The 26,675-nt window shown below is 36.7% G+C and overlaps 1 protein-coding gene across 1 annotated transcript; it reads right to left on the minus strand.

Moving 5' to 3' along the window:
• Positions 1–1,991: 1,991 nt before the first annotated feature.
• mdfic (MyoD family inhibitor domain containing) lies at positions 1,992–22,339 on the minus strand. The gene is made up of 5 exons (XM_063006381.1): positions 22,230–22,339; positions 21,746–21,915; positions 18,572–18,703; positions 6,457–6,741; positions 1,992–2,979 (listed from the first exon to the last, which is right to left on the minus strand). The coding sequence occupies exons 2-5, from the start codon at positions 21,834–21,836 to the stop codon at positions 2,729–2,731; spliced, it is 759 nt and encodes a 252-aa protein (XP_062862451.1). The 5' UTR covers positions 21,837–21,915; positions 22,230–22,339; the 3' UTR covers positions 1,992–2,728.
• Between the last annotated feature and the right edge of the window lie 4,336 nt (positions 22,340–26,675).

Raw genomic sequence — 26,675 nt, forward strand, 5'->3', positions numbered from 1 at the left:
ACACTACTACTGAAAAGGTGGACCATGCTAGTGCATAAAAAGGAGAAATACAAAACCACAAAGTATTATTCACATTTGGTCATCTTATTTAATATCACTTGCATTAGTACAAGCGGGGTCTTTCATTAGAATGTCTTAATACATACGTCTTCTGAAAAAAATACAATTAGATGACAGCAGAGAAAGTGCTGGATTATCTCATATGTTTAATAAACTATGCAAATTACTGGTAAATGAGGTCACAGATCAAACAGAGACCTGAAAACTATGCAATAAGAAATAATCATCATAATACTATGCATCTATTGACCACATTTTACACTCCAGTGGCTCAGAGCTAAGCCAAAGTTTTTTTTAGAGAGGCTTGAGATGATGATGATGATAAAGTTGTTTAGTGCAGCCATCATTGCAATGTTCTTAATCCTATCCCTCTTTAACAAGTGCAGTTTTGCAGTTTCCTGTCTTTCAAAACACTGCAGAGATGATTCAGGTGATTTTACAAAACACAAGCCGTACCAACAGATTTAATTCAACACATTTTTAAAACAAAACTGCCAACATCATATAAACCTTTTAAATGACTTGATATAATTAAGACCTACATGTACAACTAACCTCGCTTACTAGTTTAGGGAATGTGTATAGGAATGTATAATATTTCCAGTATTTTTAAATCAAGAATTTTCTTTGGTTTTACATGAGATGTAATAGAAACAGATATATGAAATCAAAAACTGTAGAACAACGTTTATGAATGAATATTAAAAGACATTTTCAGTTCAAAAGTAGCATTAGGCGCCCAACAGTAATACAAGTAGGAATTGTTGAATGCAAAAGTCTGCACACTCTTACAGCACAAAAAAGAAGAAGAAAAAAACCTTGTAGGCTATGTTTCACAGATTATTTAAGAAAAACGCTGAAATACTGTATGCTTACATATTGATAGTGGAAAAATGAAAACACCAATTTGAAAGTAGCATTCCACTTCTTAATGTGACTTGTAGGTAGTCTTTTGTAGGTTCACGCTTAACCTGAACCACAATCACAAGCCTAGAAAAATCTCCTTTCTAAATCTGCTAAATTTCTGTAATGGAGGAATAAGGGACTGTTGAATTTATCTTATGTTTTGTATTGTATTGTTGCAGAATCCATTTAATTTTAACTTGTTGGAAATCATTTTTTGTGGATTAATTATAAAACATTTTTTCTTTACCAGTTTAAAATAATGATCAAAAACCTTTGTATTCAGTTAACAGTGTCTACAGTTACTTGCTGTAGGATAAAGGGTTATTAATATTTTACTGATAATTTTATAGAGATGTAATTAAGTAAGTTACAGTAGACAATGTTTAAAGAAAGCTTTTTTAAACAAGAAGGCAGTTCAAAACACAAGGCTTCTAATGAGACTAACAGACACCCAAAAAGTGTTGATCCCTGACATTCTAAAAGAGATGTAAATCTGAAATTACAGTGTTGTTTTGAGCAGAAAAAAACACTTTATCTACCCTTATATAATTAGATGCTGACTGAGTTATAAAGACATACTAGTCCCATGTCTCAAAACAAACAATTAGTAACCTTCATTCATGCAGACAACAAATTGCAGTTTTTTTCTAATTTCTTAATTCTTTTCTAATTGGCATGGCAATGACTTATCTCTTACAAATGACAAAAATAATAATAATAATAAAACAGCCTTGTGCAAAAGTTTAGACTGTTTGTGATTTTGTTAATTTTTCAAGTAAAAAGAAGGTAATTCTACAGGAAACATTTTAATACCCCCTTTTTTCTAAAAATGTAGGTGCATATTTTTTTTAATGAATGCTTAATTCAGTAATAACACGAGATGTCTGAACTTTCATATACAACTGTATAATTATAATCCAAGAAAAAGAACAACAGTTAAAAGCAAGAACCTGAATTTGAAAAAAAAAAAAAAAAAAGAAAAAAAAAAAAAAAAAAAAAAAAAAAAAAAGACAATTTAGGGGAAAACAATTAAAAAAAACTATTGATCTTGAGCTGTTTGTTTGGATCTGTCAGTGACCATTTGTTAATGATTAGTGCAACATGTAAGGGTAAGAAATAATGAAACCATTACATTAATTACTTTTGTTGTCATGCGGTGCCAAAAGACAATGGCCTACATAGTTTTCACATGTAACCTACCTTGGCACTATTACTGGCTCACATGTGCGGTCTCACTTGGGGCTTTAATACTTGACAAAGATGCATGTCCACTTATAGTACAACCTGGCCCCAACAGTGGCCCACACACTTACAGCTCATATAAAGGCCAAAGGCTGATGATTCCCAGGGGCCTACACCCACTTTGGCCTCAAAATTGTGTTTACATATGACCAGGTGCTGCACATGTAAACAGGAAATGAATAGATGTATTTGTTCGCTTGTTAGTGATATAAACAGTAAGTCATAAACCATTAAAATGAATAAAAGACCTGTGTAATGACATGTAGTAATCGATCATTTTCAGAAAAGTCTATCCAGTAATATTTTTAAAAGCAGATGAGATAATAGAGTAATTAACAGTCATAGTAACACAAAACAGTACATGGCTTTAACATACACACGTGTAATGTGTAAGTCCTTTTAGTTTATAAATGTATTTTTCACTGAAGTGTGTAAATACATACATGCATGGTCACACACACGCATATTTTCAAATATAGGCACCACCTCGTGTGCTTCTCTTTACAGGCGAGCGAGGCTTTTATGTGGGGAAGCAGATCCCGCAGCATTCCATGCAGATCTCCAGACAATCTGAGGACTCGCAGCAGGCATCCATGATGCCGCAGTCCATGTCGCAGGGACAGTTGCAGTCGTCACCGAGGTCATCCGCGCAGCAGCAGCAACAGCAGGCCTCTGATGTACAGGCACCACATGATGCCTGAGCTACCACCATGTTGCACAGGGTGAGGAACTCGCAGAACAGACAGGCTAAGATGCAGTGCACACAGCAGTCTGAATCCATGAAGTCCATGCAGAAAGGAAAAACAAACAAACAGCAGGATTAAAATCCAAACTTGCAGTTTATATTTTGAAAAAAAAAAAAAACTCAAGATCATTAACAGTAATTAGGTAATACAACTTTTTCCCACATTCATGCATTTACCGACGTTCATTGGTACATTTTGGATGATATACCAACCGCAGTGTAAGTGTGTAGGCGTGTTTCAAAGTAGGGAGGCTACCAGCTAAGCAGGGAGGAGAGATGGAAGAAATCAGAAAAATTCAAAGAAATGAATTCCACTTTAGGGTTGATTAGTGGCTTTAGGAATAATGGTGTTATCATTATGCAAAAGCACAGGCTTGATCCCGCAAAGCTGATTAGCAGTGTCCAAGATTTTTACTGGCAAATTGCACTAATACCACAATTTCTCTCATTCTTGATTAACATTTAACCTCTTTTACAGCCTATTATATGACTGCTGCACATGACTCCAAATTACTAATGTTTGAGATGACATGAATACTAAGGTTTTTTACTTTGTCTTTTTTAACTGTCTTTTGTTCGGTTTCATAATTAATACAATATGAATTATTGGCGCACGTTTGCCAATTTCTTTTAATCGAATAAATGACTGACATTGGCCGTTGACTAACCAATAACCTACAAGCTCACTGCATCTTATCATAATATAAAACAAAACTGAGCTTCCTATCAACATTTTCCTGTTTTATCGATTAATAAACAGTGTTAACATAGTGAATGTGGCAGTACCATAGAACAGTAAGATGATCATAAACATCTGTGAGCAGAACCAGTTCAACATTCGGAATAGCGTTTTCTATACAACGGTGGTAGAGAACAGTTCATTACAAAAGCTAAAGAATAAGTCTTAGGCTCTACATTTAAGGCCTTTAGCAGAGGATTTTATCCAGATTTTTGGCCATACAATGCAAATACAATGCACGCAAATTAGGGTTAAAGGTCTTGCTTAGGGGGCCAAAAGAGGCAACTTGGAGACAGTGGGGCTTAAATCAGAGACCTTTACTATTTAGCTACAATAGGTTAGGTCTATGTCAATACCAAACTACACTAACAGACATTATCTCCAAACAAAAAAAAAAAGAAGCCAGGCAAACAGAATTAATAGAAAAGTAGCAATATTCCTGTTCTATAGTCAGAAATCAAAATGAACACATGTTTACCTGAGGACCCTTAAAAATGTAAGACATCATGTTTTACACTATTTTTATATCCATGACAGGACAGGTAGTTACAGGTTACACATGATTTATAAGTTCAGGTTCAATGCTAAACACAGTCACAAGCGATTTTTAGGCGATTCTAACACACGTCTGTAGACAAACTCCACAGAAAGGACCAGGACCGCTCCGCTTGGGAATCGAACCCAGGGCCTTCTTGCTGTAGTTTCTAATTTAAAGCAGTTTTGCAAAGAAGTGGAGGCTAAAATGTATTCACAGTGATGTAAAAGCAAATGTCAGTGTTTGGTTACAGTCTTTGCTGCTTGATGGAACATTACTTATTTTATTTTTAACAAGGCTGATATGGAGGTTGTATAATTGTTCATTAAATTAATGAGTTAGGTAAGTAAATGTGTAAGTGTGTGGTGTGCCACAATAGATCTTGCCGTTTTGACCAGTGTTTTCAGTTTGGGCCAGACTCAGAGTGACCCTGTCCAGGATAAATTAGTTTATTAAAGTAAATGAATAAACAGCTACTGAAAAATCCCTCGGGCAGCTCCTAATTAACATCAGATCTGTCCAGAAATTCATTTTTCATATTTTTACTGTTAGTTGCTCGATGCAGATGTATGTGATACAGTTTCTTTTGTATTCTCTTGGATGTATAATTTATCAACAGTGATTATAATGAACTGTGAGGAATAAGAAGCTGGGTAATGAATGCCGAGGACATGAATGCCTCTCTCTCCTGCCAAACTGACATCACCTCTAGCAGCGTGCTCATGCTTAATGTCAGCCAAAGCAGAAAAATCTCAGAATCTGAAAGACCCAAAACGGTCCAAGTACCTCGGAGGAAACGGCATGAGACATTTGAAAAAACCCAAAGGCCAACATCAAAAAGAGGGGTAGCATGACATGAAACAAGCTGGAACAGGTGCAGAGCAGCCAACTGTGCAAAAACACTCAAATGAGAGAAGTCTGAATGCTGCTTCAGATACCAAATAATAAAGAAGAGTAAGAATAAAGACAGAGAAGAGACATGCTTGAGCCATAGAGACTTAAAAAGCACAGTCAAGTAAGCAATCTAGAGCTACACAATATGATGGGCCATGTGATGCATGATTCATCAGAACACCACAGAACAACAATAACAAATAACAGCTATGAATTCAGGCATGCACTGCAATAGACATACTTGTGATTTGTCTGAATGTCTTAGTATATTTATCATTCGTAATTTTATACTGAAAAGGGGAGGAATAATTAGAACTACTGAGTAGCCCAAAAAAGAAAAGCTGGAGCTTTCAAAGACAAAATGTATAAGAAACTGAGAATTAAAAATACGTATTTTTATATGACATAGCAAATCATAAAAGCAGCAAATATTGAGATATAATGGATTTAATTACTAAAATAAGTGCATATAAGATAAGTGGACTGATGTAAGTGCATGCTTACAACACAAATGCATTCAGGATCTACACCCATTCATGGTAAAAAGATTTTTAAATCAACTGATGGTACTGCAGAAATGCCATTATTATCTTTTCAGGTTTTAATAATGAGTAAAAATAATTTTTTTTTTCTTTGCTTGATGCAGGCCAATAATTACCATATCTGTAATGAATAGATCAGTGAATGTATGTAGTGAAGTATCAGACATTTTTGTATAAAGAGCAGTTTTAAAGAAAACAAAGATTACTGAAAATAGACAAAGTCAGAGCAGTATGCACAAATGAAAAAGGGTGGGTTGGAACGGGCAGGGGTGTGTGCTGCAGGACCAGAAAGCAGCTTTTAATGAGGGGACACTACAAGAGAGAAGAGCTACGGCCCATGCAGAGGTGGAGCTGACATATGGCAGACCCCCCACTCGCCAAGGCCTTGTTAAAAGGTCACACCTTGGTGACCATTACTAATGCACTAGTGAGCTCCTTCATTACTGCATTTGAATCATCATCAGATCTGACAAGGTGCTAGATGTTTTTTTGGGGGTTTTTTTGAATATCAAAGATCCTCAACATGTAAAGTATTTTGTGTGAGCAATTACACATAACGAGATACACTCCAGTCAATCTGGTATGATGTTTGAAGCACAAAATTAGGAAGTGAAATATGTAAAGTGAGTTATCGGAGTTGTTATCTGAGCTATCTGCGTTGCTTTAAATGCATTATTTATGCATTATTAATGCAGCTGTGGTTTCATATAGAGAGAAGATTAAAGTGATTGTGCAAATGATTAGGCAAAAAATACATAGGCATATTTGCAATAGTTCATGTATTATTGCTTACCCTCTGGAGAGGAACCAGGTTTGTTGGAGCCCGTAGAACTGCCTTTGCTTTTTCTGCTGCTGTCACTGTTGACGGACAGGCTGGAACGGAGTTTCTTCTGCATGCGCTGAGACACGGGAGGTGGATGTTTCCTTGTCTCAGATGAAGAAGCAGAAGGGGCTGCAGGCTGTGTTAACCCTCGTGTAGTTCTGTGGCCATTACTCAGGCCTGGGTGCAGACCATTGTGCAGCTGTTTAGATTCTCCCTCACTGGGTAGCTGCAGAAGCCCTGAAGACTGAGGCTGGACTGTACAGACATCAAGAAACAGTAGAGAATTTTTTATGACTTTCATCAACTGTTAGTTTTCGCATTAGAATTAAGAGTGCATGTGTGAGCCAGCACAGCCCACAACTGCTGGGATCCGGGTTAGAACCTCAGCTGCAATTTTTGTGAGTGCTGCTGAAAGCTGAAGTCAGTTGGCTGAGGTTATAAACTGGTTGCATTAAGGCGCCAGCTTTCTATTAATATTATAACTGCCTTTTTGGTTGCATTAGTGTTATACCCTAAGTGGGGAGTGTCTTAAGCAAAAAGGTTCTGGGTTCTGCAAATTTGACAGGAGTATGAAAAAGCAGAAATTGCAGTAGAATACCAATATGTAAACATATTAGAAAAACAAAAGCAAATGTTATCATTTTTTAGTGTGTCTTAAACAATCCGTGCCAAAATGGATTAATTTGAATGTTATTTCATGTTTTGGCAATAATATACAAAATGTATAATGATCAGGCATATGTGATTTTTGATTAGGTTAAATGATCAAATTTAATTACCCTAATAACTGAAGGTGTACAACAAACATGATAAAAAGAAAAGCTCATCAATCTGCATACAGATTATTTTACAAAGACATAAGAGAATAACACTTGCTGTGATTCATTATCAGGAGTCAGTCTATTCTGAACAGTGGCCTAGGTGTGACTGAGAATTTGAGTGCTGTCTCTGCTCATCATAAAGCCCATGCTGGCATGCTGTTCAGGCACTCCCACTCTGCGTGTTACATGTATGAATAGATGCTGGAACTCTACCTGATAAGACAGGAGCAAAAGCACCTGCACATTCAGTTCTAAAGCAAGAACCTCCTCACTCTGCAACTACACCAGACAAACTAGACACTTACCGAGCTTTAAACGATTGTTATGTTGGTTCTGTATATTTGTGCCCTACTGCCTTTTGCTTTCAAACTTTGCATTTTGCTCGCCATAATTGCCTATTCAAAAGTGTATGTTTGTGAAACTCGACCAACATGACAGGGGAATTTCCTTTTCCGCTATTGCAGCTTTTACTCTTCTGTGCACTTTGAACAAAATCTCAGAATTTATCTGTGGAAAATTGTGCCCATTTAGTCAAAAAAAAAAAAGCATTTGTGAGGTCAATCACTGATGCTGGATAGGAAGGCCTGGCTCGCAACCAACATTCCAATTTATCCCAAAGGTGTTTTATGAAGATGAGGTCAGTTAAGCAATAGAACACGAGAGGGAGTGTGTTATCAGGAATAACATCACGGCTGTGATTCGGCCGTAGATCATCACAGCCGTGATGTTATTCGTGATAACACACGACCTCAAGTGTTCTATTGCTTTTATACAACAGTTTTCACAAAATAAAGAAAGAAAATAAATCAAAGACGCCCTAAATTTAATAATAAATATGCTTTAATATTGACAACATCTTCCGCCAAAAAGTAGTTCCACAACCAATATAAAGTTTAACACTACAAAGCAGACATTCCAAGTTGCAAAAACTCATTTCAGGGAGGTAAGAACAACAACAAGAAAAAGGTAAGAACCTCCGAAGGGAAAAAAAGAAATAAAAAAACCTCTTGCATACACCAGAGGATATACGGGTGATAACAGAACTCTTAGAAGCTGCTAACTGGGCTATTATGCTAACTGTTCGCGTTACAAACACATTAAAGTTCCCTACATAGTGCACTAGAATGTGTATCAAATCACGGATTTATGTTCGCTACACAGTGCACTAGAGAGTGAATTAGACAATTGGTTATGTTCCCTATACAGTGCGATAGATTGTATATCAGATCACGGATTTAAAACGTGATCGGGAGCTGTGTCGCCTGCGTGCACGTTTGTGTGTGAAGTATTACTGGAAAGAAATACAGGAGATAAACTGTTCAGTAGAGCTTTGTTTTATTGCATCCTTAAACTGAACCCACGCATGCGTATACGGCATCGAGCATAACTCCGTATTCTGTGTTAACCCTTTAACGTCTTAAAGGCATATTACAACAGTGTGCATGCAGCTTGTCGTTACTGGCAACGCGTCAGCGGAGTAATACCGTTGTGGTGTGAAAAGCCCGTGCTGTTGTCACGAATATCAGCACGTTTAGAAGGCTTCTCAACCAATCAGATTGTACGGTCGGAACTAACTGTTGTATAATGCTCTACACAGTACACCGAATATCCTCCACACCAAACTTGTCAAACTGTCTTTATGGACCTTGCCTGGACCAGATGAGGGGATTTTTAAATCTTCTGCCACAGGGACAATTACTGGCATACGGCTGTTTGAAATAGGGCTAAAACACCTTTCAAATTTAAATAAGGAACTATAGAACTATTAAGCATTAAAATTACAAACTAAGGTTTTGTGCTAGTATTGAGTCTGGCTGCATGTGGATCTGTGTATTTGTTTTTACAGAAATGGATTTTGCATCTTCATTGCCCCCTTGCATATGCACACTTGTTGAGATGGTTGATATGCAGGTATGTGATAAATGAGCCATAAAACATGCAGTGGTGAATTTCCGGTTAATTAAAGAAAAGCTGCTAGCTGTCACTTGGAAACACATAACCCAGACACAAGATCTCCTTGTTGCAGACGCCCAGGCTGAGGATTTTTCCACCCTTGCTGTGTCTCAATAAGCAACTTAGACACCTTGCAACACGTTTAAAAATTGTTTACACAGTACTGTCAAATGTTTACAAGCACTTCAAATGACAAGTAAACATAAAGTCTGTTACACAGGAGTGATGTTGTGCCCTGTCACTGCGCCAGAACTGTGGTTGGCTGCACAAGTCCTTGATAAGACAAATTCTTGATAAAACATACTGCTATGTATTAAGAACTCTCTGACCCTCAATACACCTTCTAAATATGCCCCATCTACCATTGAATTTAAGCTTAGATTTTACATTGAATAAACAATCAATAGAAAACCACCAGATAAAAAAAGTAAATAAACAATTACATTTCATACCACCCTGGAGACCTTTAATATTGCAGGTACCAAGTCAAGCCAAGGAACAGGCTATACATGCATTGTTTAGACAAAGACACAGTATATCTACTAAAACACTTAACTAAAGCCAGTTCAAGCATGACAAATAATCCAGGGACCATCCCCGATGTGATGTAAAAAGGGCAACACCTTAAACAATTATAAAAAATATAATGCCTTAAAAAAAACATTTAGTAATCTGAAAGCTGTGGTTGTACATAACCATGGAAGGGAAACTGCACTTCCAACCACTTCCAACATATCAACAACTGTTGAGAGTGTACATTTGTAGTTGAATAATACATGGTATTTCTCTACACACTCTGTCAAACACATCGCAGGCAAACTGGGGGTGAGTGCTTCTTGACTGTCTAAGCAGCATCCCAATTTGGTCCCCTGTAGCTGACAGGCTGAAATATCTTGGGAGCATTTTTAAAAGGCCAATGTTTGATGGATTCATGAAGAACACACAAATATAATTGCCATTTGTCACCATGTGTTCGACGAATACCCCACACAGGGACCATGCAGCACAGTGCCTGGAGAGGACCTGTGCCACAGCTGCACCGCTCTCTATGTAAAACTGTGGATAAACACTCTCGCTACTGTGTCACAGAAAATAGCTCTGCTGAAAGAATTTAAAATTGCACCCCAAAGACACAAAGCAAGAGCATCATAGACCTCCCAAGAACTAATATGTAGGAGCATCAATGGCAAGGAGTAGCATAAACAAGACTGACTAGAAAAATGGTCATTTGGGAGGATGTAGGACAAAAAATTATATACACAGACACATGTGCTCATCTGCACTATTGTCAGTAAACAAGTCTTAAGTAGACATATAGTGATTTACTACATGTCTATATGTCTAATGTCACCCATCTAAACCTTTTTATTTTTGTTTGTTTGTTTTCTTAATTTTCTAAAAACAATTGGGTAGCAATAAACATTGCAATGGACAAATACTTGCCATGCTGCCAAATAAAACTGCATTTACAATGTGCTACTTCCCAGTTACAGGCAATCCTATATATACAATTATTTGTATTTTCCCATTTTCCAACTTAACAGATAGTTTGCCCGTTATACCAAATAAACCATTATACCACATTGGATTTCTCTGTCCTGCTTCATTAAATGTTCCTGTGGGTCTGTCTCTCTGATTGAAAAGCTACTTTGTAAACGTGCTATGACCTTCTGGCAGAGCTCCTGTCTTATACAAAAACAGCCTGGGGAGGCATTTTTCCTCCAAACAAACATAGTTTTCAGTTCAAGGGGATATAGCTTATTCTCATAGCACAAAACCATGAGAATTTGTATTTGTATTACAGGGGGGAAAAACAGAATGAAGATTATTACAAAAGATTTTTAAAGAAAATTTCCTTTGGCACAAAGCTCATACATGAGCTGACCTTCCAGCTTTAATGCAAGGACTTCCTTTGTGTAGTGGGGTTTAGGGGTAAATCTGGCATAGATTATCTTCAGTTTATACCACTAATCCATCATCTATTTCTGCCTGACAAATTCAGGATGCAAATTAATTAACCATCATTATATAATAATAATAATAATAATAATAATAATAATAATAATAAATAAAATAATAATAATTCTTATTATTATTATAAAATAATAATAATAATAATAATGGAAATCCAATCTTTTTAATATAATTACAGTAAATCTAGAGTAAAGAAATTCTTTGGTAATACTTATTTCTTTTAACCAATAACTGACAAGCTTATAGTGTCCTAATAAAATATTAAACATATCACTGAGTTTCACGTCAACAGTTCTTCTCATTTAATATAAAACAGTGTAATGTAAGAAACATGGCAGTATTGAAGAACAGTAAAATAACCATTAACAATATGAGCCAAACCAGTTCAACATTCAGAATTTTGAGAATAGGTAGAACAGTTCATAACAAGAGTTAAATGAACATGCTAATCATAATTAATAAAGGTGTAGCTGGTGTATTAAAGCTGACAACATTAGTGAAGTTAATATACATGTATGATACACATAGATTTACATGTGCACAGATTGACATGTATGACATCCAGTCACACACCATACTGATACAGAACAGCTTCCATTTGTGGTTTTAATGCATAGTCATTCATGATTTAAATAACATAAATGCACTATATTTTTAATCAAAAGCATCAGCCAAAAAATGAGTTATTTTCTGGTTAGTGGTTAATCATTAACATCCTAATTCATTTATTCAATACACCAAAAAACAAACAATAACATCCAGCTATGGCGGTAAAGCCTGATCAGCAGAGCAGACTACAATTTGTAATTAAAATTAATTACATTTATCAACATAGTTGCATTTACTAGAGAGGACAAGTGTTACTTCCGTGGTTTGTGAAGACTAAATAAAATCACAAACTTTAAAAAGATGGCAACAACAACGATGACTCATAAAACACTAACAAACACGTTAAAACCATAGTGCAAGGTTTAAAAACGGTAGGTGGTAAAAAAAAGACGACGAATGAATGAATTAATAAACAAAACATTAGAACCACCTGCCTAACACCCCCACAACAAACCGAAGATATGTAATTATAAAAATAATAACTTCTGGGTAAAACTAGATTTTGCTTTAAATTAAGTGTTCATAAGTTGAATAATGCAACAAATGAACAAAGATAAAAGATGCATTATTTTAAAAAACAGGCTTAATTTGCTTCAGCTGTAATGTGTTATATAAACACCAAGTGTTCACGGTGTGTTGCAACCGTGGTGAAAACTAAGAAGCTGTAACAAAAGCTAAGAGAGGAGATTTCTTGCATTAAAAGGGCAGTGGGTATAAAAATTCTCAAGACCTTGAACACTCCTAGCACACCAGTGGGAGTATTGTCCAGAAGGTCCAAAATAAAAGTGCAGGTGCAAACCTGCCTGGCCAAAGGAGAAAACCCAAAATTTCATCCAGAGCCCTTAGCAATCTCATCAGGACAAAATAGTCAAAAGTATGGGGGTTGAAAATTTCTGATTGCAATTGGATTTGGTACCAGGACATTACCAGCAGGTCCTGAACACCGTGAGGTGGACATGCCCAGCCAGCCACATGATCTGCTTCCAATGCTCCAACTGCTCCTTCTGGAAAGGTGTTATTTAAGCAATGTTTGGGTTTAACAAGGCTGGCAGTAATCAAGCCTGGGTGTGTCAAGCCTAATTTAACCCAGATATCAGTTAAACTCGGTTAACTGATTGAGTAACTAAATAGGCATTTTTTCCACACAGGTCCAGTTTAATTAATAAATAAAATATTAAAAGACAAAAACTGTATGTTTCATGTTTACTCAGTTTGGCTTTTGTCTTATTATAAATTTGATATGCTGCTGTTTCCAGAAAACAGGAATATATCAACGCAAAACTTCATCACAAGTGTGTTATAAAATGCACATCTTGTACCGATTTAGCGTTTTTACACAGCTACCACATTTTCTCAAAAGATCAGTTATGACGTGACTCAGACCAGGCAGCTGGGGCAGCTGCCAGAATGCCTGCACCGACGTGCTCCACCCAGCCTCCAGAACAACTCCAAACAAAAACCCAGCAACACAGTCTTGAGAGGGGCAAGATGAGGGAGGGATGTATTTTCAGTTTCAGTTACACACATGACTCACAGATTCCACCATACTAAAAACAAAATCTCATACAGAGTGGTGGATTTACAATAAAACAAACTACAGTATTTGCAAAGTTTATTCAACAATTATTATCCATCTGCATCACAAACACACTTGGGTACAATGGGTATTGTGTCAGTGACCAGGAAAAGAGAGCATGAGTGCAGAAGACCTGGGGGGGGGGAAGCACTTTTACCCAATCCACGAAGGACTAGACAGTTCACAAAAAATATTTATAGACATAGTTCCTTTATTTGCTCTATATCAATCTAACATTAACAGCACTAATGTGACAGCTGTGGGTCACTGAGCTCTGGGTTTGAGTGGCAATCAAGACCGTAAGCCTAAAAATCAGGTTAAAGGACAGAGGGGCTTGTGTGCTTTTGAATGGCTTTTTAACGGGAGACCGCCATATCGATTTTAGCGCTGTATGCGCTCTGGCTTCTTGGTCACCGCAGAGTGATCATAGGCCTAACAGAATGACCTACTACGGAACCAGTGAACCTGCAAACACAGAGGGCCAGAGTGGGCCACATCACCAGAGAGCTCTATAACAGAAATGCGGTTTAACCTCAACATTAAAGCCAAAACCCTGTTAGAAGGCCAGTAATCCCCTCTGCTCTACTTTAATTTGAAGTGTTTTTTTTCTCCACTTTGCTGACAGGCACCATCCCATGTTGTGTGGAGAATTTTGGAAGCTGTCAAGGCAGGTCTGGCTCTGACAGTGGTAAAGTACCAACCTCATTTTCAGAAAAGTTGGGACATTTAGTAAAATGCATTAAAAAGAAGAATCTGGGATTTGTTAATTCTCTAAAATCTCCAGTGATTTTACTGATCAATTTCACTGCATTTTGTAAATATCAACAAATTTAGAATGTAATGATTGCAACACATTCCAAAAAAAAGAGACATGTTTAGCACTGGGTTTTTTCAGCTTTCCTTTTAATGAGACTTTTTAATGGTTTGGAAACTGGGGACACTAATTGTTGACATTCCAACTTTTCTAGCTGTAGTTCAGCATTTTACACAGATTCAGATCCAAGATATATTTTATTGTGTGAACAGATTTTTTAAAATAAGCTTAACATTTTTTTTACAGTGCAGCAACTAAATGTTGACATTAAAGTGAGTATGGAATTTGTAACAACTTCATAAGATTAAACATGGGAACATTATTTAGGTTTAACAGAATGCTAATTAAAATCTTTGAAATGTCCATATGAATTAAACTGTTATCTACACCCAAGACAATAAGGAAATAATTATTACAGAGGTAAAACCACAATGGCTATTATAATCAACCCCTGTGGTAGCATTTCACCCCATTTACACTGTTTTTGATTTTATGACCCACTGCGAAGTAATCACTTGAAAATTAGCCCTCTGTTCTAATGGGCCCTTGCTTTAGAGACGTGATCAGATAAAATTAGCATTTCGTGCAAAAATGACTACTATGAAGCCATTCTTTAAAATGAAATTGCTTAAATAGCCAATGCAGAGAAACACAGTGCCATATCCTTTCTTTTCCTTTTTCTATAAAACAAATAATCCATATCATATTGTCTGGGACTAAAATGTGTTAGCATTTTAACTATTTTTTACACATTTAGGTCTAATTTGAATTCTATGCAAAATACAATCAGGAGTAATGACAGTAAATAAAGTTTAATTGACTTTGTGTTTCATAGTAAGGACCTATGAAATAAAAACCTGCTACGGTAATCTAGAATAAAGCCCAAACGTGGGGAGATTTCTGAATGTATAGCACTTAATTTAACCTGTTTAAGTGATCAGTAGTCTTCCTAGAAATCCTGTTTTGCTTCTGTGTCTGCTCCACATTGTACTAAATATTTGTAAAAAACATTAACTTACTTAATTAGCACAAAATAAGCAAATGTGTCAGCCTCCCACCGTTTATATGACAATGGTGTCATATAAAGCTGTTGCAACTAACTTTACCATCTTGTAAAATTCATTATGAAATATATCACACAAGCAAGAGTCATCAACACAATATTGGGAAGATAAAGAACTGACTAAAAATACTTAATATTCTATATATTGTCACATGAGTTATAGTGTATCAATCCATCTAAGACTTTATCAGAATGTAAGATAAATTATTTAGTTCAAATTAATCTACACTTATCTGACATTTACCAATCCAGAATAAGACAGCTAAAAAGTGGTGAAGCAGCCATTACTTTGGGGGTGGGGGTGTTTTTAAGGTCCTTGTCAGGTGGGTCATCCCATACTATGCATAGGGTAAGAGACAATCCATTCCAGTATAAAATTGGAAAATGAAAATTACTTCACTAGCCATTTTATGACAGTTTTATCTTTCAATTTCCTCTTCTACTGCAAGACACAGGATTTCTAATTATCACTTTGTATGATCTGAACAGTGAACTTCCCTCACCAATCAGTGCAGCGTCTCCCACCCCAGCTTTCTTTCTCTGTAACCCAAGAACATGTCACCTTGATAGTCATTTCCATCATCATCACTTTGCCTGACAGTGATTGTACCTTTTACAATCTGACACATGCTAAGATTCACCTGTGACGATAAAACTTGGTTTCTATAATGAGTCTTTAAAGCAGTTCTGTTACATTCCTGCAGTAGTTACACAACTGCATCTCATGCATCAGCTATGCAAACTGTACCGAACTAACATCAGTTTTGTATGATAGACCTTTTGTAGTTGTGTCACTCTAAAGGAATCCATTTCTTTCAGTTTAATGAGCAAAATTATGTTTAAAAACATATCCAGGTACTAAATGTGAATGAAAATGCCGGTGTTACAATAGATGATACCCACAATCCGGTCAAATCCATATCATGTTATACTAACCCTGCCTAAAGAAGACTTAAATGAGAAAATAACATCAGTGAGAGAAAACTAAAAAGGTTTACAACTAACGACAAAAACATTAATGAAAGAAAACATTAAAAAAATTTTTATTAATGTGTTGGGTCACAGGGAGCTGCCAGACTGCCTTTAGTGCAGCTCCACATAGACTTAACATGTTTTAAAATGTGTATCGGAGGAATCTGAGTTCTGTCATCTGTATAGCGTTTTATTTACATCTCTTTCATACTCCAAAAGCATCCTAAAAGAGTCAACTACCATCAAGACAGATGTTCTATCATATTATTTAGATTAACTTTGTTTGCAGAGAGTCTGCTGGGTAAAAGGACACAAGGATCCATTCAAATCCAGCAATCAATAGACACACCATATTAATCTAAGTCAATAAATACAAAACAGATACATACTGCTTCTATCAAAAGGTCATTACATTTTAAAATAAAGCCTGCCTTTGATATAATGCATCACTGGTGCCAAATGATCTTGTGTGTGTCATGTGCCAAGTTTAGGTTTATAGCAGCAGCATGATAGAAATTTCTTGCACTAACCAAAATCTCACACAATGGAAATGTGGAAAGAGGGTGTGTCAATAACTTTCCTCATAAAACAAGTGTTCAATTATTTCCAATCACAACCACTGTTTCCAAATTTTTTGCCAGTAAAGGGGGTTTTACTAGCATTTTTTTCCATTTGAACTGACTTGTTTAAACTCATTTGCATAAAAATAAGCAAAACTGTACATAGTCTATGGTTGAGAAACCTTGAAAGAAGCTACCATGCTTAGTGAGAACTTAGTTTACTCATTTTCAACCTGTTATTTTTCATACATTTCTAATGTGTTTTACATAATACAAGGAAAAAAAGTTTCTCAACAGAATTAGTTTAACTTCTCAGCTGTGATTCCCAGATTCAGGCCAGCCAAACCACAATGGGATATCCTTACTCCCACAAGCTCATAGCAAGGAGAGGCTTTGGCAAGGGCAACCATGTGGAACTTTTGTCAACTATGATTCAATTCAATTGGTGAACAACGAGGCAGGTTAGCCCTGAATCAGTCTCTTAAGGCTTTATGTTGTACTCTGTTTATGGCCTTTTAAACCTTGCAAACAAACAATACAAACACATGACAGAGCTACAGCAAGAGACAGAAAAATTAAAACTACAATTATCAGTAAAAAGTGTCAAGATCAAAACTACTTTTTGTAATACGAGTGCAAGTTCTAATTTGAATAGTTAAAGATGCTGACATACTTTTAAATGCATGACTATCATTTTGAACAGTGCTGTGTAGTAAATTAGCAGTGTCTTTCTGGACAAGAGATAACCTCTTTTGAATATTGTTCAACCTCTGCCATAGCTTTACATTTGCCAACCTGTGCAACAACCCATCAGTACATTTACAAAATGTTCAGTTAGGTCAGAAAAGTAACACTATTTTTTCCTTCATAAGACAACATTAATGTCAAAGTATTCTGACAATAACTGAAGCATAGAGTTGCAAGGTGGCAGGGCTGGTAGAGTGAGTGTTGCACAAAAACATAGTTCCTGGTGACCTGGGTTCAATCTTTGCCTCATGTTTGTTTTGAGTCTATGCACTAATAATAATAAATGATAATAATAATGTTTCATTTATTTAGCGCCTTTCTAATACCCAAGGTCACTTTACATAATTTAAGAGATACAAGATTACAGTAAGGTGTTTAAATGAGTAAGCAAAACTCTAAACAATTTATAAAGACTGCATATTATGCTTGACATTAAAATCTAACCATCTCTGTAGATTCTCTTAATATCTTTTGTCTTGTTGCTCAACATTGTATTTTTATTGACTTTTGTAACCTTAACATTGCAGCCATGAATTTTGCATTCATTATAAGCCTGAGAATCTGGTAATGTAATTTATCAATGCTTGAAGAGAGTATGTAAAAGCTACTAGCAACTAGCTGACTGCCAAACCACTGGTGTATGACAAACATGCAATCATTTTTAGAAACTTTTGGTCAGAGTCCAGAGCCTACCCCAGAAACAATGGATGAAAGACAGGAACACACCCTTTCTGGACAAGTAGTCAGTCCATCCCTAACTCACTGGCTTGTTCACTTAAATCTATAGGAAATTTAAAACAGCCAGCCTACCTATGATATGTTTTGCAGAGGGAGGGAGATACAAGATTAATCACAGGTAGAGCATGTGAAAACATGCCACACAGGTATTAACAAAGGCAAACATCACAACCAGGTTTTCCAGACTCTAAAGCTGTGTGACACTAGCAGCAATGATCATTTTAAATCATTGTTAAGCAATCAAGTAACACCTTTTACCTCTTACAGGTTCAGAATGTGTTTGGCTCTCTCCCATCCCATTGCCCTGTCCATCAGCACAGTGCTCTTGAGAAGACAACGTTCTGCTCAGCTCTGTGGTATCAGATTCCTTAGTATCATTTTGGCATGTATCTGTAAAAGTAAAAAAATAAGAGGTAAGCTAGAGCACAATAAAAATATTGTTTCAAGTCTAATAATTGCATCCAACATACCACAGTCTGTAAGAAAATGGCTGCAAAGCATTTAAAAGAAAAACATTTTTTAATTATCAGGCTCAAGAACAGCTCGTTTTAATCTTAAGAAAAGAAAGTGCAGCTTTATATTGCCAGATAAAATAGATTCCACTGGTTGCACAACAGTGTGGGCAATGAGGTAAAGCAGAGCCAGAAATCTGAATGTCTCTCTCTTTTTTTCTTCAGGGTGTGCAATACCTGCTTGCCAGGGTTTTACAGCCAAGGTAATGTCCATCTGAACTGTGGCTTGGGTAAAGTGTAAGTAAAATGGCAAGAAAACATGTCTGATGGAAATATGGAAGGGCAGGGCAGGGCAAATGTTATACAATTTAACACACTAAACATTCATGCTGCATCTACACTACATTCAAGTCAAATTTGTCAGATGTCTAATGAACACCTTCTAATAATGCAACCACATAGATTTAAAGTGTGAAAAAACAGTGATCATTTGTTCTGAATTTAGTCCTGCTATTTTTGATGTTGGTTTTGGATGAACTATTTATGCTTACAGCTGTAAGAAACTATGAGTCAGCATGATCACATGCCTTCTTTCCTGCAAAATCAAGTGCTTTAGTTTTTAACACTTGTTACAAATACAAAACAAAGAATGCTGGCACAAAGATGTTTCTTTACATTTTAAAGAGGATATAGTGTTTCAAGACCCCAAGGCTAGTTTTTGGAAACCAAATGTTCAGACAGTGATTATATAAAAACACAATGCAGTTCATTTGGTTGTCTTTTTCTGCAGCTTAGTGAGAAAACCAATGTAAATTGTGAGACTTTGATTGCCATGTGATAATCAGTTCACAAGAGGCTGGGATTGCTTACTTAACCTGACATTGCTATTTTTGACATTGCTGAATTAATGCTTGGTATTAATAGGCTGGTCAACGGATCAGTTCCGAAAACAATGAAGCCAAGCTTATTTTATGTGATAATCTCCTTTACTCTTCAGTTGGACAATAATGAAAACATTAATATTTCTAATGAAACAACCCAAATGCTTTGACTAAAGCTGACAAATTAAATTGGTAACTGTAAACTAAAAAGGGTTTTCTACTTTTATGTAATATAACCTTGCTTTATTACAGACTTTGTGAAGGCCTTATTAATTCATTCAATGTATATATATGTCAAACATAAATTAGGAAAATTAAGAAGCACACAGCCAAAATGTTTAGGTAATGTTTAGGCTTATTGTCTATTATAAGGTTAAAATAGAATGTATGTTCACAGAAGACCCATTTTCCAGGAGCCAGCACCTATTTAACATAAAATATTACAGAACACTGATGCATGTTCAACAGCACAGCATTTTAAAAATGAAACTTTTTCTGAAAATGTATCGCCAGGCTATGAAAAGCTAAGCTAGGTTTTAGCTACTTGAGCATGCCATATACCTACACATGCCATCTTATGAAACACTGCCTTAATTTATCTCACCTTTTGGCCTCCAAAGTCAAAGATCATCCATCTCGTGTTCATCATAGAGGTAATGTTAAAAACTAACTATAACCTTTGTCCTTTAATATTAACCTTTTATTAAAAACAACAATAAACTGAGTAGTAATCTAGATTAGCTAGTTTTACGAAGTTTATTTTTATTGTTTAGTTTTCCTTATGTTTTTTATTCATTTTTGTAGCAGCCCAAAAACCACTTTAGACTGTGTTTTGTCTGAAATAAAAGTTGCACTTAAAGCAACATGCTGCAATGAGAGCCTTAAATAAAACTGGGCAATATTTACAATAACAATATTTTAATTAAAATTTCATCATAATGCTTGTAACATGCTCAGTAAGTTTACTCCTTTTAGCAAACAATTGGTTAGGACCGAGAGCAGAGCAACACATTTGATTTGATTGCTGATTTGTAACTTGTAAAGTTCTAATCCATGTTTCAAATACATTTTAGTCATTGTTATTAAAAACATGAACTTTTATGTATTGAAATCACAAGCAGAAGCTGTTTGGTATGGAGTCAATGTTGGCTTGGTACAAAATTAGTCTTACTGTTTTTCCCAATAAAACCATAACAAAGTTAGCAGTATCCTTCATTCACTCGGGCAATGAGTTTAATGTATTACATGCATTCTATTTACCAGTGATTCCAATTTGTTTACCTGCAGCTTTTGTACTTTATGATGGTAATTATCTGAATAATTTAAGTAACTAATACATTCTGTTTATAATCTCCCTGCCAGTTACAGTAAAACAAGTTAAGCAGTCAGTTCTCCAATACATTATATTCCCTGCTTATTAATAAACTAAAGTAAATTGTCTGTTTTAACAAAATCATGTCATGCAGCACATGTTCAAGCATCGATTAACAAAATTATGTTTATGAATATCAAAATACAGAGTTTACAAAGAGGCCATGTACTCCTATTTTCAGAGAACTAGGGCTTACATTGTGGAGCACAGCCAAAAATATGCGGACACAAACCGGCACACAACACTAATACACAAATAGAATAGAAGTCTGCACCTTTAAGGCTTTTTTTTGCACAAAGTACACATCTGGGTGTGTAAACATAACAAGGATGGTGGAAACTAAGTGATTCATATAAGCCAACTGATTTGAAGCCATCTGATATTAAATTACTGCTTCATCATGGTTACCACCTGAATACACAGATGTGCACCAGACTCCAGACACCACTCAACCAGCTAAATCCCCTTGCTGCCCTATAAAAACATATAATCATTCTATTGTTGTTAATAATAGTCAGTGTTACTGCGCTACCCATGTGGTAACATTCACACTTCTGTGTTCTTGTACTGAAAGCTTGAATCAAATAAGCTTTTAAACAAAGCAGACTCTGCTACTAATTGTGTTAAATGAGAAATTAGGGATACTGGTTTATATTTTTGCACTGAGATGATCCTTTCTATCTGATGATAGAAAGCTGTCAGTAGTAGGTAATCAGATGCACCTTACCTTGAGAAATATCCAAAAGCAAACTGCTCTCTTCTTGTTGCTCGTCCGGCCCTGCAGGCCCCTCTGGAGGCAACACTGTCTCCGCGGACATCAGCCAGACTTCTCGCTGAGATACTGAACACACCCGAAACAACACACCGCCTCCCCTTGTTCTGACTCAGCCGCGAAGCCTGGGGAGAAAAACAGTAAAGTAAAATGCGAGCATGTAAAGTACTGAAGTGAGAATCTAAGTAAAAGCTCCAACATTCACCACAGTTGCTTTCCTTAAGGAGAAATATGACGTCATCATGTAAAATGCCGTGGAACTGAGTGGAAAGTTTCTCTGAACGCCCCCCACCCGCTTCCACTTCTTACACATGTAACCAAGTTTATACGAAAATATTCACGTTTTAACGTCTTGTCAGGTTGTTTTAAGTATTAAAAAGCTTTCACATATCTACAAAAGGAAATTAAGGGTGTGACAGAAAACGGTTGTTAACGTTACCTAGCTGACATGACAACGCCAACTTCAAGGCGTCCTTCGTTTATCCATCTTCTGTACAAATAAACCGAACACGATTCCGACTTTCACCAATAACAGCAAACTGAACTTTCTTTGAGTCCAAAAACACGATAGAAACACAAATTTAGAACTACTTTTGGTAAACACAGTCTAATTTTAACACGAAGACTAGGCGCGAGCTTCTGCAGTTCTCCTGAGGAAAAGTTTTAACTGCAACGATTTTCATCACATCCGGATTCCGCCGCGAGCTCAGCCAGCTGCACTCAGAGAGCGCGCGAGCGCGAGAGAGAGAGAGAGAGAGAGAGAGAGAGAGAGAGCGCGCGCATTCTGAACATGGCGGATTCTTCCAAAGTGTTTTTTAAAGCCAGATAAACTTATAAACATATAACGTGTTCTGCTTTTTATTAACATACAGTACCAGTCAAAAGTTTGGACACACTTTCTCATTCCTGTGGTTTCTCTTGATTTTTTTTACATTTTCTACATTGTAGATTAATACTAAAGACATCCAAACTATGAAGGAACACATGGAATTATGTAGTAAACAAAAAAGTGTTAAACAAACCATGAATATGTTTTATATTTTAGATAATTCAAAGTAGCCATCTTTTGCTTTAATGACAGATTTGCACACTCTTTGAAATTTTCTCAACCAGCTTTATTAGGTATCCACCTGGAATGGTTTTCAATTAATGTTTGTGCCTTGTCTAGAGTGAATTTCTGGAATTTGTTGCTTTTTTAATGTGTTTGAGACCATCAGTTGTGTTGTGCAGAGGTAGAGCTGGTAAAATTTAAAACATATTCTGGTTTGTTTAACACTTTTTGGTTCACTACATAATTCTTCATAGTTTGAATGTCTTCAGTATTAATCTACAATGTAGAAAATAAAAATAATCAAGAAAAAACATTGAAGAGAAGGTGTGTCCAAACTTTTGACTGGTACTGTACATCTGTTAATACAGCACAAACCATGAGTATTGTTTTGCACCTTACTCTTTTATATCCCTGCTGATATAAAAACCCTATGCTGCTAACTGTATACCGACTAGGCATAACATTATGACCACTGACAGGTGCAAGGCAGTAAGTGAACATTTTTTCCTCAACGTTGATGTGTAAGAAGCAGGAAAAATGGGCAAGCGTAAGGATTGAGCGAGTTTGACAAGGGTCCACTTGTGATGGCTAGACGACTGGGTCAGAGCTAGGGTGGCCCATGCAACGCTTGGACAGACACTTAAAAATCCTCCTTTTGGAATGAATTTAATCAATATTATCTGTCATTGGCTCAGGTACATGTCAAAACAAATGCTCGCCCACCAATCGCAGAAGGTCCGCCCTCTAAATGCTAGTCTGTGATTGGGTGGTTGAATTTTGCCCGCTCGCTCTGTTCTGCATACACCTCTACTTGAGTCAATTAGTCAACTTTTGGAGGCAGCGAGGAACAAACTTAAATATCAAAAGTAGACACAACATGGTGAGTAAAACAGTAATTTGTAATAGAATTCTTGCTTAAATTGGTCAAAAACTCTGTTATATGGGTTATGGTTTCATTCTGTGTTGCAGTATTATGTCCCCCTGTTCCTGGTATGACGTCCTCCTTTTGGGGTGTAATGTCCTCCTTTTTGTGACTATGAATGTGGCCACCCTAGTCAGAGCATATCCAAAACTGCAGCTCTTGTGGGGTGTTCCCGGTCTGCAGTGGTCAGTATCTATCGAAAGTGGTCCAAGGAAAGAACAGTGGCAAACCGGCGACAGGGTCATGGGCGTCTAAGGATCATTGATGCACGTGGGGAGCGAAGGCTGGCCTGTGTGGTCCGATACAACAGACAAGCTACTCTAGCTCAAATCGCTGAAGAAGTTAATGCTGGTTTTGATAGAATCCAATCAAGCATCTGTGGGATGTGCTGGACAAACAAGTCCGATCCATGGAGGCCCCACCTCTCAAATTACAGGAGTTAAAGGATCTGCTGCTAACCTCTTGGTGCCAGATACCACAGCACACCTTCAGGGGTCTAGTGGAGTCCACGTCTTGATGGGTCAGGGCTGTTTTGGCAGCAAAAGGGGGATCAACACAATATTAGGAAGGTGGTCATAATGTTATGCCTGATCTTTGTATATCAGAATATGTTTTTTACCTCACTTATCATTTGCTCAGTACCATGTACTCTCCAATACTAATTTTGTCTCTAGTCTTGTCTTCTTTGATTACGTTTTAGATTAGAAATGTCTTTTGTATTTATTGTAGGCCTTTTTGTACTCATCATACTGTGTTTTATTAGCACTGTGTTTATTATATTGTCTTGCACTTTTTGTTCTGTGTTGCACCCTGGTCCTGGAGGAACGTTGTTTCGTTTCAATATGTACATGTATATAGCTAAAATGACAATAAAACCTCTCTTGAACTTCTAAGGGAATATTCATAGTTACACAGTCAGCTCCAAAATTATTAACACTAAGGTGTCCGAATTATTATGAAGATATGTATGCTCCTGAAAGGGTAAAAAATTAATACAATTGTCAGAGTAATGTAAGTTAGGCCAGTCTTTCAACAATTTCTGCAGCTGTTTCTTTTTCTGTTTATAGGCTTATTGTGGCTTTTCTGAATATATGCTGGGTACAGGTTATGGCAATCAGGCACCCTGGGCAAAATTGTACATGCAACCCCAAAACAATTGCACAAAACAAAAAAAAACATGAAGCAACGAGTAATAAGTTAATGGTCACATCCATTTACATGGTTAAGACAACAAAAAGCTCGTCCTTAAACATGACTTGAGTGTCTTGGCCATGTCGGTGGTACTGTCAAGACTCAAACCCAAACTTTGAGACAAGCTGGAGGGCTGGCATATTAGACCTCTGTGCCACATATTTTCCCTATCTGAGGTTTTAAATGACTAGAATATGAATAAAAACATTTTATTGTTTAATTTCATTCTTTTTTGTCACAACTCTTTTAAGTATTCACTTTCAGCGCACATACGTAGCAGTGAACTGTGCCACCTTGCACATTTTCATACTGGATTTTTATATCAGGATGATGTCCATGAGCATGGGTGATGGATGTGAATTATGCCCTCGACACTAACTGGGTGAACTCTATTTTCTGCCCATAATGCACAAATCATTCCAGGTCTCTGGCATAATGATTTACGGTGAATCTGTGTCAATGTTGAACTCGCAAACCCCACATAATCCATCTTGCAGCAATGTGCCTTTCTCCATTTATAAGTGTTGAATCTATTACCACACTGATTGGTAATAACTCTGGCTCAAAGCCCCTTGGACAGTCATTACTTAGATAGCAATATTCTTTTAGATCCTGCACCAATGGCAAAAGTCGGCATCAACGGCATTTTAACCTGACCCTTTGCTTTCAGAGTAATCTGTTATCTAAAATCAGCACAAAGCACATGAGTGCACACAATCAGATCTGTGCTCTAGTGAAGGCTGTGAGATCCCACCAAGCTGGATTTCTGGCACAGTTTGACACAACATAATAAAAAAAATCAATTTTAATATTTTAGTAGGTGATGCTTACTCAGAAAGATGACTTGTTATGAAAGTCTGTGGTAACAAACATTTAGCAAGTGTTAAATCATGAAAATGAGCTCAAACAAGAGGCCATCACACCATGTCAGTGCTGTATCAGCAACATGTCAGGGGTGCATATGTCAGTCAACTCACAGAAGTGTTAGCAAATGTCTCAATTGGCTAATGCTTGTTTGGCAGCATGCCTAAATCCTGATAGAGTGCCAAATCTTCTTTGGTAATCCGCTTTGGTGGCATCTTTCCAAACACTGGGGTGAACAGTGCAAGTATGTGGAAAACAATAGCACTGTTGACGCCTACTCACCTACAATGTAAATATAAATAATGGCCCACTGACATGCATACAATTGTTAAATTAATAACAGTGTTTTGAAAAGTGATAAGTCTTCTGATTTAGTATTTTGTTAAGCCATGTTTGCTTTAATTACAGACATCAATCTGTTTGTATATGTCCCTACCAGCTTTGCACACATAGACTTGGGACTATTTGCCTGTTCTTCCGTGCAGAATTGTTCTCTTCAAGGTCATCCACAGATTTTCTACAGGATGGGTCAGGGCTCTGAATAGGCCACTGAAGGACACTTTTTTTGCATTGTGTTTAGAATAGTGGTCATGCTAGTAGGGGAACATCCTGCCCATCCTCACCTATCCACAAGAGGGTTTCATGTTTTCCTTAAGAATTTACCATAAAATCTTTTGCCATATGGCATTTAAAATCTTCCAAGTCTTTCAGAAAATTACTTTTTAGGATCGGCTATACAGTGCAAAGACTGACCTTGATGCCAGTGGCCTCTTGTAGCTTCCCTGATCAATACCTTCCTGGCTTGGTCATCCATATTTGCCTGTAATACATGAAACCTTGTAGAATTATGACATGCT

Source organism: Trichomycterus rosablanca, chromosome 1 (assembly GCF_030014385.1).
Source record: "Trichomycterus rosablanca isolate fTriRos1 chromosome 1, fTriRos1.hap1, whole genome shotgun sequence".
In the NCBI taxonomy this organism is placed as follows: Eukaryota; Metazoa; Chordata; class Actinopteri; order Siluriformes; family Trichomycteridae; genus Trichomycterus; species Trichomycterus rosablanca.